This window comes from Calypte anna, chromosome Z (genome assembly GCF_003957555.1).
Source record: "Calypte anna isolate BGI_N300 chromosome Z, bCalAnn1_v1.p, whole genome shotgun sequence".
Lineage (NCBI taxonomy): Eukaryota > Metazoa > Chordata > Aves > Apodiformes > Trochilidae > Calypte > Calypte anna.
The window spans coordinates 17,966,823-17,981,991 of NC_044274.1; the positions used below are offsets into that span (position 1 = coordinate 17,966,823).

Below are 15,169 nucleotides of genomic sequence, written 5' to 3' on the forward strand. Positions count from 1 at the left end.
GCTGGACTGAGATGATTTTTTAAGTCCCTTCCAACTCGAGCCATTCAATGATTCTGTGAAATAAAAGCTGTGGTTTGTGCCAAATACAAAGGACCATGACCTAGATGCAGAGAAAGGAGAAGGAAGGAAGCAATTCCAATTCAATTTTCCAGGCAAACTGTCTTTTTCATTATTTTTGGTAATGCCAAGAAGGCAAAAATTATTCAGCAGAAATCAGTGTTACAAAATAGAATGCATCCAATATGAAAAGGTAGCACCACACATTTAGATATTGACCAGAAGTGTGGAATGAAGGCAATTAATGTTTCTCAAATACTCTGAACTTAAAGTAGTCCAACAGTGCTGACAAGGTTAGATAGGCTGAAAGCTGCACAGCTCACAGATACTCTGGACTTTGCACTTCCTTCTTTGCAAGTGGAATTCCTCACCTCCTCATTCTTACAAGGCTTTGATTCACATTGTCCGCCTAGATATCAGCCTGGCCGCTAAGTCAATGTAGGCAGTATTTTGCACAGGTAATAACTTCCTCACCACCACTGCCAACTTCGGATCAGTTCTGTGGCAAGGCTCCTGGATCCTGTTGCAGTCCTGCATAGCTGAGGGCATATTCTGCAGGAATGTAATTTAAAGGAGAAGTTGCAGACTCGATGTCATTAAACGTCCAACTTACAGCTCAAGGAAATCAGCGGCTCTACTGAGTCACATAAACTCACGTTTTCTCACGATACTACATTTTTCTGACTCAGAAAGAGGCATCCCAAGCCCCCCAAAGCATTGTCTCAGGGTACTTGCGACGAAGGTAGTGAAAATGTGGGAGAGCTCAGAGGCAGAAAGAGGCTGCAGGGGGCCTCCGGGACCGGCCCCCCCGAGCCCCGACGGGACGGCTCGGCCGCAGCAGCTCCGAACTCTCGGCGTCCGCGGCGTGCAGGGGCGTGGAGGGGTGAAATGGGTGGGGGCAGAGAGGAGGGAGGAGGAAGAGGAGGGGTATTTTGGTGCGGCGAGGAGCAGGTGGTGCTCAGTGCTACGCTGGGAAGAAGGCGGTTTGGGAGTGGCTCCGGCCTGGCCTCCTCAACGCACCGCGCCATGGGCTCTGCCGGCGCCGTGCTCCCGCTGCTGCTCCTGGCTCTGGGTACGTCGCCCTGCTCCCTCCGGGAGAGTCTCCCCGCTCCCTCCTGGTCGGTTTTCCTGCTCTCTCTGAGTCGGTCTCCCTGCTCCCTCCGGGAAAGTTTCCCCGTGGGCGGCGGCTGCGCCCGGTGCGGAGCGGCGCGGGAGTTTCGGTGAGCAGCTCCCGGGCGCTGCCGCCGGGCAGGGAGCAGAGGCAGGCGGTGAATGCCCGGCCCGGCTTCATTTTCTGAGCTAGAAGCGTGTGTGGCTGTGGCTATGTGTGGAGTGCGAATCGGCGGCGTTTTTAAAACAGGTTAAACTCCTAAACTCCTGGACTGGCGTGGACCTCACCTTTCCATGGAGTGTGTGTGCGCTGGGGGGCTGGAGGGTTGTACGGTATAAATTTATGGTTATACGGTGATTATATATCTTTATGTTCGCTTTTATTGTGAATGCTGTTCTTAATTTGCAAAGACTCCTCTGTATCAGTTCCCACCCTGTTGGGCAGATGTGACTACTTGGAAGAGGACAGGGAAACTTGAACCATCTCCTTCTCTTGGCCGACTAAATTACCATTACATACATTTTCCTGGGAACCGTAAGCCATCATATTCACTTGCCGTCAGCAAGTTCCCAATCCCTTTCAGAGTTTGAATATTACTGTATACTCTCAGAAACCCTAATTAGCAAGTCACTGAAGAAGCAGCTTAAAATGAGTTTTCACTGATGAGCTGTTCCAACTTGTTCTTTCAGTAACTATAGCAAGCGCCTCAGTGGAATGTGCAGCTGCAGGGTATGAAATAAAATACAAAAATATTAGCCTGTGATGAGACACACAGTATGCAGGCAACATGTTAACTTTTTATAAAAAGAATAAATCAAAAGTATCAATGAGCACACTCACGCTGCACTTTAGCTTAATCCATCCATTGTTCTCCTGGTTACAGTCACTGCACTCCACGACCATTAACATCCCTCTAATTCATGGGGTCCTAGGACTTGAAAAGATTTGTAGGGCGGTGCTGGAAGCAGAAGGACTGATTGTGAGCAGAGGTTTCCTTGGTAATGAGACTGACAGAAGTGGGATAGGTCTAATTTGTTCAGGCACTGTCCATGATTTGTCTTCATTTATACAGTTGAACGGTGTCTTAATTTTGATTTCAGATGTGTTTTGACATTTAATGCTAGTGGATGTAATTGCTGAATTAATGCTCACTTAGGGCTTTTTGATCTTGTAGAAAGGAAAAGAAAGTTTCAGAGTGGGAGTATTTCTCCTGAGTGACTTGGAGTGCTGCTGTGGCAGTACACTTTGTAGCTCTCCCATAATAATTTTCAAACTAATTGAATTCTAATTATTTGTTTTACTTTTGAAGGCAGTATCCTTCAACTTAATTGAGCTAGCTTAACTGATTCAGTCAGTACTTAGGGAAAATATTACAAGTTTATTTAACCTTGATTTTAAACTTAAAAATCATCTCTACTAAATGGAACATGTAGGGATATTGCTTTGTTGTGTCTCCAAATTCAAACAAAAGTGGTGCAATGGTTAGTAAAGGTGTAGGTTATTCACTGTTGGTGTGTACTTTTGTGTCTGGAAAGTCACTAAGACTTTATAGATGCTAAAAGAAAGGAATAGGAATGTAACAGAACTACCATTGTGATAATCTGACTTTCCTACCAATCTTGTTCCCTGTTGACTGAAAAGTCCATAGCACACAGAAACAGGTTACATTAAGAGGAATAACTATAAGTGAAGGATTTAATAAGGCAGCCTGTACAAAGTAGCCTAATGCTTTCTCTTGTAATGCACTGTTCTTGAGTACTTGTAGATTTCGCATCTAGTTCTTTAAACTTATATTTGAAGCATGCAGGTTTTTCCATAGCTTGTTCTTATAAATTGGGGCCAGAATAGCCCAGCTCTTCTGAGAGCGAGGCCAGTGGAAAATACAGTAGCTTTCCTGGTCCCAATTCAGGTATCATTTCCTTTGGAAAGCTCTATTCCCCTTGTGATTCAGAGGAGATACTTAAATTTTTCCAGGAAGATACTATTTGCATTGTCTTGAAAATATACGTAAGTTTGGCCAAGTAGCAAAACTTTGGAAAATAATATTCCTCTAGACAGAAATCTGTTTTTATCAACTTGATTTTAACATAAATTCTGTCCATCCCTGGTGTGGCCTGACTTCCTCTGCTATTGCAGTGGTAGTGCAGTGTAGCTATTTCTGAATTCTATGTCTATAGACGCAAACACAGAAACTTTCTCTCTTATGTTTGCATGTTATGTGGTATTTTTACAGTCTCCATTGTAGTTTGAGGCATTCTGCTTTCCAGTTTGGGACTGGATGTTTGTCTCATCAGCTGCTTGTCTGTACTGTGTGCTGTTAGCTGATTCCTGGCCTCCGAGTGAATAAGGTTGTTCCCACTTTTGTAAGAATACTTTACTTCAGAGTCAATTCTCAAGTGATTGTGTGTCCCAAAAGCCATGTCACCCAGTGTGCAAAAAGCTAATCCACACACAGAGTCAAAATACTTGCTTTAATATTCTGTTCTGTACAAAAAAAGGAGCTAGGTGGTATTCCACAAAGCAAGCTCAGTGTCCCAAAATGCAAGTGCTGCTCTTATATGCAGAAATATGTAAAATAACTCTATCTCTGATCACTCATGTATGTGATTGGTTAACTAGTTCTTAACTTCTATTTAAAGTGACAGTGCTTGAAGATTTCACCTTGCATTCTCAAAGAGCAGGGGCTCCATTATGTTAATAGTACATTAATGTACTGATGAGGTGCTCATACTGGGCATCCAGTTAGCGTTTTCTACCTAGTGCTGAAGGCTGTGGCCAAGATAAGTGGCAGCAGCATGTGTGTGTTTACTTGTGTGTGGGTGGGAATATAGTTATCAAAGATGAGGAAAAGGCTGAGGTATTTAACACCTTCTTTACCTCAGTTTTCAACAGAAAGACAGGTTATCCTGTTGACAGCAGGCTTCTGGAGCCTATAGAAGGTGATAAAAATCTAAACAGCCCCCCTGTAATATCAAAGGACACAGTCAGTGACCTCTTGAGCTGCTTGGACCCCCACAAGTCTATGGGACCGGATGGGATCCACCCAAGAGTGATGAGGGAGCTGGCAGAAGAGCTCGCCAAGCCTCTCTCTATCATCTACCAACAGTCCTGGCTCACGGGGGACATCCCAGACGATTGGAAGTTGGCGAATGTCACGCCAATCCACAAAAAGGGCCGGAAGGAGGACCCGGGAAACTACAGGCCCGTCAGCCTGACCTCAGTGCCTGGCAGGGTTATGGAGCAGATCATCCTCAGTGCAATCACACAGCACCTGCAGGATGGGCAAGGGATCAGACCCAGCCAGCACGGGTTTAGGAAGGGCAGGTCCTGCCTGACCAACCTGATCTCCTTTTATGATCAGGTGACCCGTTTGGTGGATGAGGGGAAGGCGGTGGATGTGGTCTACCTGGATTTCAGCAAAGCCTTTGACACCGTCCCCCATAGCATTCTCCTGAAAAAGCTGTCAGCCCACAGCTTGGACAGGAGCACCCTGTGCTGGGTTAGGAACTGGCTGGAGGGCCGGGCCCAGAGAGTGGTGCTGAACGGGGCTGCATCCAGTTGGCGGCCGGTCACTAGTGGTGTCCCCCAGGGATCAGTGTTGGGCCCAGTTCTGTTTAATATCTTTATCGACGACTTAGACGAAGGGATTGAGTCCATCATCAGCAAATTCGCAGATGACACTAAGCTGGGGGGGAGTGTTGATCAACTCGAAGGCAGGAGGGCTCTGCAGAGGGACCTGGACAGACTAGAGAGCTGGGCCGATTCCAACGGGATGAGGTTCAACAAGGCCAAGTGCCGGGTCCTGCACTTTGGCCACAACAACCCCATGCAGTGCTACAGGCTGGGCACAGAGTGGCTGGAGAGCAGCCAGGCAGAAAGGGACCTGGGAGTCTGCATCGACAAGAAACTGAACATGAGCCAGCAGTGTGCCCAGGTGGCCAAGAAGGCCAATGGCATCCTGGCCTGTATCAAAAACAGCGTCACCAGCAGGTCCAGAGAGGTGATTCTGCCCCTGTACTCAGCACTGGTTAGGCCACACCTCGAGTACTGTGTCCAGTTCTGGGCCCCTCAGTTTAAGAAGGATGTAGAGGTCCTGGAACAGGTCCAAAGGAGGGCAACCAGGCTGGTGAAGGGACTCAAGCACAGGCCCTATGAGGAGAGGCTGAGAGAGCTGGGACTGTTCAGCCTGAAGAAGAGGAGGCTCAGGGGAGACCTCATTGCTGTCTACAACTACCTGAAAGGAGGCTGTAGCGAGGTGGGAACTGGACTCTTTTCACAGACGACCTTCAACAAGACAAGAGGACACAGTCTTAAGTTGTGCCAGGGGAGGTTTAGGTTAGATATTAGAAAGAATTTCTTCACGGAGAGGGTGATTAGGCTATGGAATGGACTGCCCGGTGAGGTGGTAGATTCTCCGTCCCTGGAAACATTTAAAAAAAGACTGGATGTGGCACTCAGTGCCATGGTCTAGCAACTGCTCCGGTGGGTCAAGGGTTGGACTAGATGATCTCTGAGGTCCCTTCCAACCCGGCTAATTCTATGATTCTATGATTCTATCATTCTTTCCTTCCTTTTTATCTGTCTTGCAGTCTTATGTCTAAAGGTTGGGTTGTTGACTACTTGAGATGTATTTTCTTTAATTCTTGCTGTTTCCATGACATAAGCTCTGGTTTTATTGTTTGTGTCTCTTTGTTCTCTTCAATGCAATTTTCCTCAAAAATTTTACTTACAAAATTTAATGTGACCTCACCTATACTTTCTTCGCAAGCCTTCATCTTCAAGCCCACCCTGGACATTCCAGCGGCAACCCAGGATGTAAATGATGTAACTGTATTATGATCTTAAAATCTCCACTCTGTGAAGTACACATCCCTCACACTATTTATCTCTGAAGTGAAAAATCACAGCTGGGTAAGGATTATGCCTTTTGGGCCACAGGTGTACCACATGAAGGCCTTAAGTCTCTGTGAGACCCAGGCAGCCTGGAGGACAAAGCAGCCCTATTTGAAATTAGGACTAGGGGCAGGTAGTATGTCAAATGTTGGGTAGAATCCAGAATTTCCAAGTGCCCCTTACTGATGAAAAATATATTGTAGTCCTGGAGACCTTGTTGGCAATGGGCTGTATAGCCATATAGAGAGATTTAAGAGGACCCCACTAACAGTCACTTTCTTCAGACAACTTCTGTTTAAACTGGGATGAAGGTTATGGTAAAAGAACAGAGTTTAACATGCAGAAGTTAGGAAGTGGACAGAATAAGTTAGAAATGTGGATTTGTCCTCTTCTGCACACCAACACATCACATGGTCCCTTTGGTCCACATGCACAGCCTTTCTGCTGTTGCCACCTGTGGACAAGGAAAAGTAGTGTGGTCAGAGGAGAGGCAGGGAGACCTTGCTTAGTTTTGGAATTATAAGGGGCTTTATGAATGTGGAAAAAAGGTAGAATGAAGAGAAAGGAATTCCTTCCCCTGCACCCCTTTCAAAACTCAATTCTTTCTCTCCTTTTTTGTCACAAAAGCAGAGTGCAATTTCAAGCGAGTCATTTAAATCAAATCTTTGACATGTGATTGGAGCTTTTGTGTTCCTCTCTTTCTCTTTGCTCAGCCAGGGGTTCTCAAAACTGAAGCTGCATTTTCACTTTCTGGTTAAGCTGACCTGAATGTGGGGCTAACTCTGCAAGGACACTTATTCCAGCTGAAATCTGGTCCCCCTGGCCCAGAATGCAGAGTTAGGTGCCTTGGACTCAGTAGAGACATTTAGGCATTTTTAAGTGCATGAAAAATATTTGCATGTTCCCACCATGCCACCACTGGGGCTTGTTCTGAAGAACAGGTCAGGGACCCATTTGTCTAAATAATTTTTTCCTCCTTTTGGGTCAGGTCGGTTTTGAAGATGATCTAAACTGGTGTGGGTCACTTGAGCAATTTATTTGTTAGCGAGTGCATAGGGGAGACTCAAAACTCATGGCCAGAGGAGGGAGGGAAGCTGGAAAAGTCTCTTTCACTGGTAGCCAGGACTTCCACTGGCTTGAGCTGGTTTCAGAAGCATATCTTGACATGCAAAGCTGCTGTGGATTCACAGCTGTGAATGAAGTCAGTGGAAATTGTATTTTGAATGTGGTAAAAATTCTGAAAAAATAAGGTTTTAGTGGTATCGCTAGATATCTGAGAGTGGTAAGTGTTCTTTACCTTAGTCTTGTTTTTGATTTCTTTCATGTGAACTAAGGATGCTCTCTCATGTCACTTGAGTCTTGACAAATACATTCTGTCACTTGTAAATACCCTTATGCTTATGGGCAAGCTAGGTACAGACAAATCTACAGGGAAGCTGCTAATCAGCAGGTGGAAATAATATGGATAAAAAGTACCAAGTCATGTACTGACCAGCACGTACTAAACTGCTAGCTGAACAGCAAGTAAAAATGTCACATTTCGTGCAATAAATGAAGCCAGAAGTCCAGATGAAAACCCAGTGTTAATTATAGCACAAATGGACACATACCAGCTTTAAAGCTGTACAACCCACCTTAATTTCTGCCTTTCTCAGTCTTTGTGATCATTTTTTGTTACCTTGCTCTTCTATTGGTGTATTTGTGAGTAATGTTAGTGTTAAAAATCATTCTAATATTTGGAGAGTGTTTGGAGGCAGGACTCAAATGTGAACCCTTCTTAAACTAAGACTGCATCTAGTTTTTTCTACTTAAAAGAGTTTGTCAGGTAGCAGGAGCCTTACTATGTATTATTTTTGGAATTTTGCCCTTCACAGCATTATGCATTGAAGTAAGGCTTCATTCATACTATATCACAGGACTTGTGTTTTGTACAAATGATGTTTATTTTAGAAAGCATGCAGGGTATTAGCATCACACTCCTAAAAACACTAACAGTTAATAATATTCATTTGCGCATAATTTGGGCAGAGTCAACATGAGACCATACCAACAAATTTTAACTGTGTGCTGTCTGGCTCCAGAACAAGTTTCAAGTTGTTCTGTGTTGTTTTTTTTTTTTTTTTTTTTTTTTTGATGCAGTGAGACAGAATTTTCAGCTAAGAAGTCAAAGAAGTGAAAGGACTCGTGCTCCTTCATTTTACTGGCATTAGTTAGCCACTGTATAAATGTTTTTCACTGTGGTCTTCACTGCTGTTCATTTTGAGTGAATGAAACTGGGTTCTGCATGTACTTCATGTAATGTGTTTTCATAAGGGCTAAATAACAGCTAGTGAAGTGACTTAATGTTGAAACAGCTAAATGTGAATAAAAGACTTCACTAACGGTTTAATGCAGGTAAAAAGTAATTTCTCCAACTTCAGCCCAGTATAACAAGTCGTTTTTTGCAGCAGAAATCTTGGGCAGTCTCTATCCAGTGTTGTTATTTTCGTTTAAAGGTTTTCTTTGTTAGGCTCTGAGCAGGCCGGTTCCCATTTCCATGGTGACCATGCCGAAATGCAGACGGGACACAGGCTGGATTCTCATCAGCGTAGACATGCACTTGCATACCAACATGTTATCTGCTTGGCTTAGGACATTTCCATTAGCAGTTTTAATGTTTAGCATTTCTTTTTCACACAGTGATCTCTGTCCTTGTGATACTGCACTGTATTAGGATTTCAGACCCCATTAGTTCTCTCCCAAGTAGAGTGAGGGAGAAAACAAGTTGATAAGCTTTTTTTTTTTTTTTTTTTTTTTTTTTTTTGTGTGTGTGTGTAAATAAATTGGCTGTACTGTCCCATTCAAATTCGTCAAGGACATGAGAGAACTGTCTAAGCCTTAGTTTCCATTTCTGTTAAAAAAGATAACAGAAAAGGGGTATTATTTATAAACCTTTAGGTGAAAGACTGACATGTATCTGTGCTAAGCAGTTATATTAACAAACACCCTTCTTAAGGCACAGATAAAAGGATAATAAAAATAAATTAATATGAATTACATGGCATAAATGATACCTTCTGTCTATATTAGCTGAGTGTGAGTGTGTGTCTCTGTAAAGAAATACATGATAGCATTCTTCTTGCCCATGCTGCACTCATCTTCCTGGAAGTGGAGAATACTAAAGACATCCAGTAGAGTCAACATAAGCTGTGTGGGTATTTTCATCACTTCCACGTCAGCCCGGAAGTTCTGAATTACCAGATAAACCCAATATTCTAAGTGCTAGTAATTGTTACTTTGAATTAGTCTCTGAATCTTCAGAGAATTAAGTTGGTGTTATTTTCTCCTGGAGGTGCACATTCTTTAAAAATATAGTAAGACCTGCATGTTATTCAGGACTTTAAAAAGGAGTTTTACAGGCAAAGAAGATCAGCACAGATCCTCTGAGTAGAGGATGAGCAAAGACATTTTGTATGTAACTGAATTGCATCTGCATGGTTTAATATCACACATGATCAATGTCTCAGATTCTTTCATCATTTTCAAATTACTGGTAGAAAGGGTGAAGAACTTGGAACTTAGGCACACCCCTGGCCAAACTTTCTTGCCTTAATGATGATCTATTTTGCCCTCTGAATCCTGCCTCCAAGTTCATAATTCTTCCTGTATGTCATACAGGACAGTATTTAATTACTCAGATCTTCTTGGCTAATTCAGTTTGTTGTTTCAAAAGAAGAGACAAGAAAGAAACCTTATGTAAAACTTAAACCTGTAAAACACTGAAGAATCCCTGAAGACACCTGTCTGAAGCAGAAGCCAGAGGGGATATCTTGTTCCCTGGGCAAGTAGTGTGTTCTAAGGTGGTTACAAAGTATCTTTGCAATAGAAGGTGACTCAAATGTTTCTGGGCATGTATCCTTATTTTTATTTCATTTTCTTTTTGAGGAAAATCGTAGCTAATTGAAGAAAAGCAAAACATTTTATTAAATAGTTTTTCAGAGATTTTCCTTTCTTAGCAATAAATTATAATAAGACTATAAAATTAATGCACTAATAAGGAACATGTGAACAATTAAATCCAGTATTTCTACTGTATTGTGTAAAATTTCGTCTTTATGTACAGTACTTCAGATGCACCTAGAGCTGATTTGACTTACAGATATAAGCCTCAGATTTAGCTAAAATTTGTCAAAAGATAGTTTAACTAGCCTTTCCTAAATGTAAAAAATTTAAGTGGCCTGACCTTGGTGTGTATATGCCCACCAAATGGGAACATATTTAAGTGTTCCCATTTAAATATGCCTGAAATTGGTATAGGTCAAATTTAGAATAGCAGGAATGACTGACAATGAAGTAGCTTTCCTGTTACGATGGGCAAAACAATAAACAGAGAAAAAAATCCACCAGCCATTCATGGATACTAGTCCTTTAGTACCTCTGATGATAGTTACCCATTTGATTCTAGCCAAATATAGTTTAATTTCACTGTCTATTCTCTCTTTTTGTTTTCGTTTTCTTTTCCAAACTGTCTAGAACCAGTTAATCATACTGAGCAGTAAAAAAAATACTTTTAAGAGTCTCTGGAGTTGTCTTTCTTAGAGGTTGACTGCTACAATAGACTTCACTTTCCTGAGGACAAAAAGCAACTGTTCTGCTTTTGTGTAAGCAAGTATTATCTGCAGAAAACTCTTCTTAAATGGTCATCGGCCCTTCTCTCTGATCACAAAATGTACAATGGTTGTATTTTACAAAATAGATAACTTCTTTCTGAACTCTAACTAGAGGGAGCCTGTTGTCCACCCCATGGGCATCTGGATACTCTGGAGTCTGATGTGTGGGTAGAGGCCTGGGAAAGTGCAGGCTGCAGATCCAGTTCAGCTGAAATCTGGTCCCCCTGGCCCAGAAGGCAGAGTTAGGTGCCTTGGGCTCAGTAGAGACATTTTGACATTTTTTAAGTGCATGAAAAATACTTGCTTGGCAAAGCAGGAAGGTTCCTGCACTTCAGCAGTGGGTCAGGTGGAGTGTTTGAACTCTGTCCTTCCCAGGCATCCACGTGAGGTGCCTCCTTCCCTGAGGTCATGGGTGGGGAAGAATTTTGGGAGGCAGGTGATCAGTTCAGCTTTCTTTTTCAAGAAATGTCTGCCTGAGAAATGATGGTAATAGTCACCTGGGAAATGTGAGTTTAATTCTTCCTTGAAGCTCATGGCAATGGAGACTTGCCTCTCAAACTTCCCTAGAAGCATCTTTGTTACCAGGAAATAAAGTAGTCAGAGAAGCAGAGAACTGCTCTCAACCTCTTCCTCTGAAACTGGGTTTTCAGCTCATCCCAGGATGCATATTCATGTTTCCAAGAAGACAAGTAAAGACATATCTTGCCTGTAGCCTAAAGTCTAGGGCACTTAGCTGGAGGAGAGGAGTTCTGAGCTGGTCCCTCTGGAGTGCTTGTGCAATTAACATTTGGTAAATAGTCCACAAAAAAGAAAAAAAAAAGTTATTTAGCTAAAATGATTTGGCTAGAAGTTATTTAGTTAAATTATTTAATTATTTAGAGCAGAAATTGTTTAATCAGGAAGCATTCATGACCCCTGGCCATAATACCAGAGTGGAATCTACAGCAGAGTAGGATACCTTGCTCTTTGACAGGGGTGCTAGTACACTTGCATAGTATTCTAGATTTTAATGTGACTTTCTGATATGAAACCTAGGTAACAAGTATTTTAAAATTCATTCTGGATTAGGCAGCTACTGTAGTCTGGGTTGCCTCAGTTGTTTTCCAGATTTTGATGAACGCAGATTCTGCCTAACTGGTACAGAAATTGGTGATTTCAATGTGTAATTTTGGAGTAATTTTTAGGTGAGTGATCACGACCACCTAGACATTAAGTCTGCTATAGGAAAACAAAAGTTTTGATAATTATAGCTCTTCCAACTATTGTATTATATATCCTGTGGTGGCTTGGAGGTTTGTTGTTTTTTTTTTTTTTTTTGTTGCAGGAAGCTGATGCAGCAAACTTTTACAGCTAAGTCTGTTCTTGTTTCTGGCGCTCTCTGTGAACAGTGCAGAAAGCTGAGCTTCTGGCTAGCTCTTGAGAAGCTGTGAGTGAGGGTCAGGGTCCTACATGCTGTGTCCTCAATGGTGTGATATAAGGGCTGTTCTCAAACCACTGGCATCCTTGCTCTGCAGGTTGCAAGGTGAACTTGGCAGTTCATGAATTGTTCATGCTAACAGTGGATCCCTGAGCCTTTTTCTAGTTTAGCTTTTTTTTTTAGTGATTTTCCACACTGAACAGTGATCCAGTATGATATAACACACTAGCATGTTGTAATACATTAAAATTTTCATGTAGGCTAGATTGTGGTTTGTGAAGGACACTACGAACACCTTTGGTTGTTCCTGATCTTGATGCCTGTGTGCATACATGTTTTTTAGTCTGTGTAAAACATTTTTTTAGCAACCGAGATGGGCAAATGTGGCAAATAGGATATAGATACAGCAGCTGCACTGGTGTGATGACATGAATTTCCTCTCTTACAGTCATAATGTGGTTCATGCTTCTCTGACTATATTTGGAAATATTGCTTGTTTGAAAAAAGGGTCAACAACTGATAAGGTGGATACAAGGGAATAGAATTTGCTAGAGTGAAATGTCTCTTGAAAAGTCAGTTTTTATCGTAAGGAAGCATGTGAAGGGTTGTTATTTTTTATTCATTACTTGAGAAGCCAGTGACCTAACTGCATATATAACATATATGTGTGTGCAGCATGTTAGCCTCATGTACTTTTAATCTCTTTCAGGTACCACTGAGAACAAATCATGGTACTCTAAGGACGCAGTTGTAACAACATAAAAGGAAAACTGCAGGTCATGTTAAAAAGATGCAATTTATGTAAATTTTATGGAAAACGAAAGTTTTTCCCACTGAAGTTAATGATGAAAACATACCAGGATAGTAAATTTGTGTTTGCTTGAATACTTGGTGTCTTTATTAAAAACACATAGGAAGTTGTCTGTCTTGCAGGAGCTTCTCTTACTTTGGAATCAGTCCTTGTGTGGAAAGTACACTGTTAAGATTTCTTAACTCCAGATGAAAACCAGCTTAGTCTGCTCTGGGAGCCAAGGAGGACAATGTATGGGCCACAAATAAGGAATTACAAGAAAAAGACAAGTCTGTCAGAGTAACTAATGCAGTCCTGGATAAACTTAATCAGATGTTTTCCTCTACAGCAGTGCAACTTGTTGGAGGGAGAGAGAGAAGGGGAGGAAGTGGGTGGGAAAGAGGGTTTGTTACTAAATGAGGTATTGTTTTTCCTTTCTTCTGGGTGGTTTGGTTTTGGTGTTTGGTTTTTGGTTTGGTAGGTTGTTTCATGGGTTTTTATTTTGTTCGTTGCTTGCTTGCTTGCTTTGGTTTTTTTGGTTTTTTTTTTTTTGTGACCTGTAGTTTATTTCTGCACTAAATTTTAGTACAAGAAAATCCAGTTCTTGCCAATCTCTTTGGTCCTTTTGACTCCTGTCAGAGGTTCATTGTGTTCTTATTTAGAAGGTTGTTAAATCAAACCAGTAAGAAATTGGTATAATTTAAAATAAAAACCTATTAACTGTGATGATGAAACCACTGGTTTTAGAACTTAAGATATCCCATGCCTTTGTGAGCATATACTGATGAAGTTGTGCATATTAAAGAAAAAATTATAAAAAACAGAGAATTAAATAAGATAATGAGAAAATATTTTTACTTACATTGACCATACTGTGTAAAAGTTAAGATACCTTTCCTGATTGAATTATAAGTAGTCCTCTATTTTCTCTGCCTTAAGGGGGTTGGATTCTACATAATCTGTACTTTTTATTATAAAAAAAAAAAAAGTTATTCCGTTCTTGGATAGATTTTCTCCCTGAACAAGTTAATTGCAGTGAGAATTGCTTGGTGTCTTCTGAAAGCCTCAATGAAGAATATCTGCACTGCAGTTCAAAGGCATGAAGTGCTGCTTGTTTTGTTCTTTGTGCGTTCACAGCCTTGGCAATAAAGCCTTCAAAACATAATGTATTATGAAAGATGTTAAAATTATGGGTTGTTCATTCTGTAGGCATAGTTGCCTAATTTCAGTTAGATTACTGCTCAGATAACATAGTTTCTAATTAATAAGGGAGTAGCCGGGGAGGAACTTTATTCTTACAGTGTAAGAGTAAATGTTGTTGCCTTTTAATAAAAAGTAGTAAATATGCTTAAAATTAAGCAAGTCCTACTTGACTGACTTTATTACTTTCCCTTCCTGCCTTCATTCCACCTTTTACCTAATATTTCAAGGACAGTAGGTGATTCTATTGTAAATGGTATCTGTAGGTGCCTGTATTCCCTCACTAACTTTTGAACTTGTGAGACAGTTTCAGCAAATTTTTGCAGAGGGATGAAAAAATGACCAGTTGCATAGTGGTGTAACACAAAAGTGCTTTCACAAGTTCTGTGACAACTAAGGAGATGCAGTGTGACCTCACATAATACAAAACAACAGAAAATTCACTCCAAAGAGATCCCATACAGATACTCGGTCATCAAGAAAGCTTGAACCAGTGCACACAATCTGCTGTGAGGTGAAGCCAGAGGAAAGCAGGAGTTATGAGTTCTCTTATCCCATACATTCTTTTCTCTGCCCACAGTGGGGTCTGGCAGACTTCAGAGCCCTGCCAATGTGTGTTCTTTGGAGGAAGAAATCTTTGAGATGAGGGGAAAACTTTCTTTGTGGACTTTCTTATAGTCCACAAGACTCACTTGGAGCAGAATAACATAGAGTGTAAAATAAAACCCTCTTCTGGAGAGAATAGTTAGTACAAAAAATGCTAGACTGAGCAATTAAGGTAATGTAGGCTGTACACATCTCACTGGCTTCCAATCTGTGAAACTGCTCTGGGAAGCAGACAATAATCGGTGGGATTTTCTTGATGTTTTTTTCCAAAACAAATTTATGGATTCAAACACCCATGCAAGAATGAATGCACTACTGCCTAGGTTTTACCATAATGCCAGGTTGTGGCCTTGCTCTTTGTCCACCCTAGTCCCCCACCATGGTGATGGCTTTGGAATAGTCAGGGTCTGCTGGTCAGTGCTCATCAGTGGTGGCCATGCCACTGA

At 41.6% G+C, this 15,169-nt stretch overlaps 1 protein-coding gene across 1 annotated transcript in view; it reads left to right on the forward strand.

Annotated features, from left to right (window-relative positions):
- Window positions 1-1,056: 1,056 nt before the first annotated feature.
- Window positions 1,057-15,169, forward strand: part of ITGA2 (integrin subunit alpha 2) — a 68,130-nt gene continuing 54,017 nt past the window's right edge. Inside the window, exon 1 of the mRNA XM_030467085.1 lies at window positions 1,057-1,129. Coding sequence (XP_030322945.1) covers window positions 1,084-1,129 — 46 coding nt within the window. The 5' untranslated portion in view covers window positions 1,057-1,083. The remainder of the gene's footprint in view (window positions 1,130-15,169) is intronic.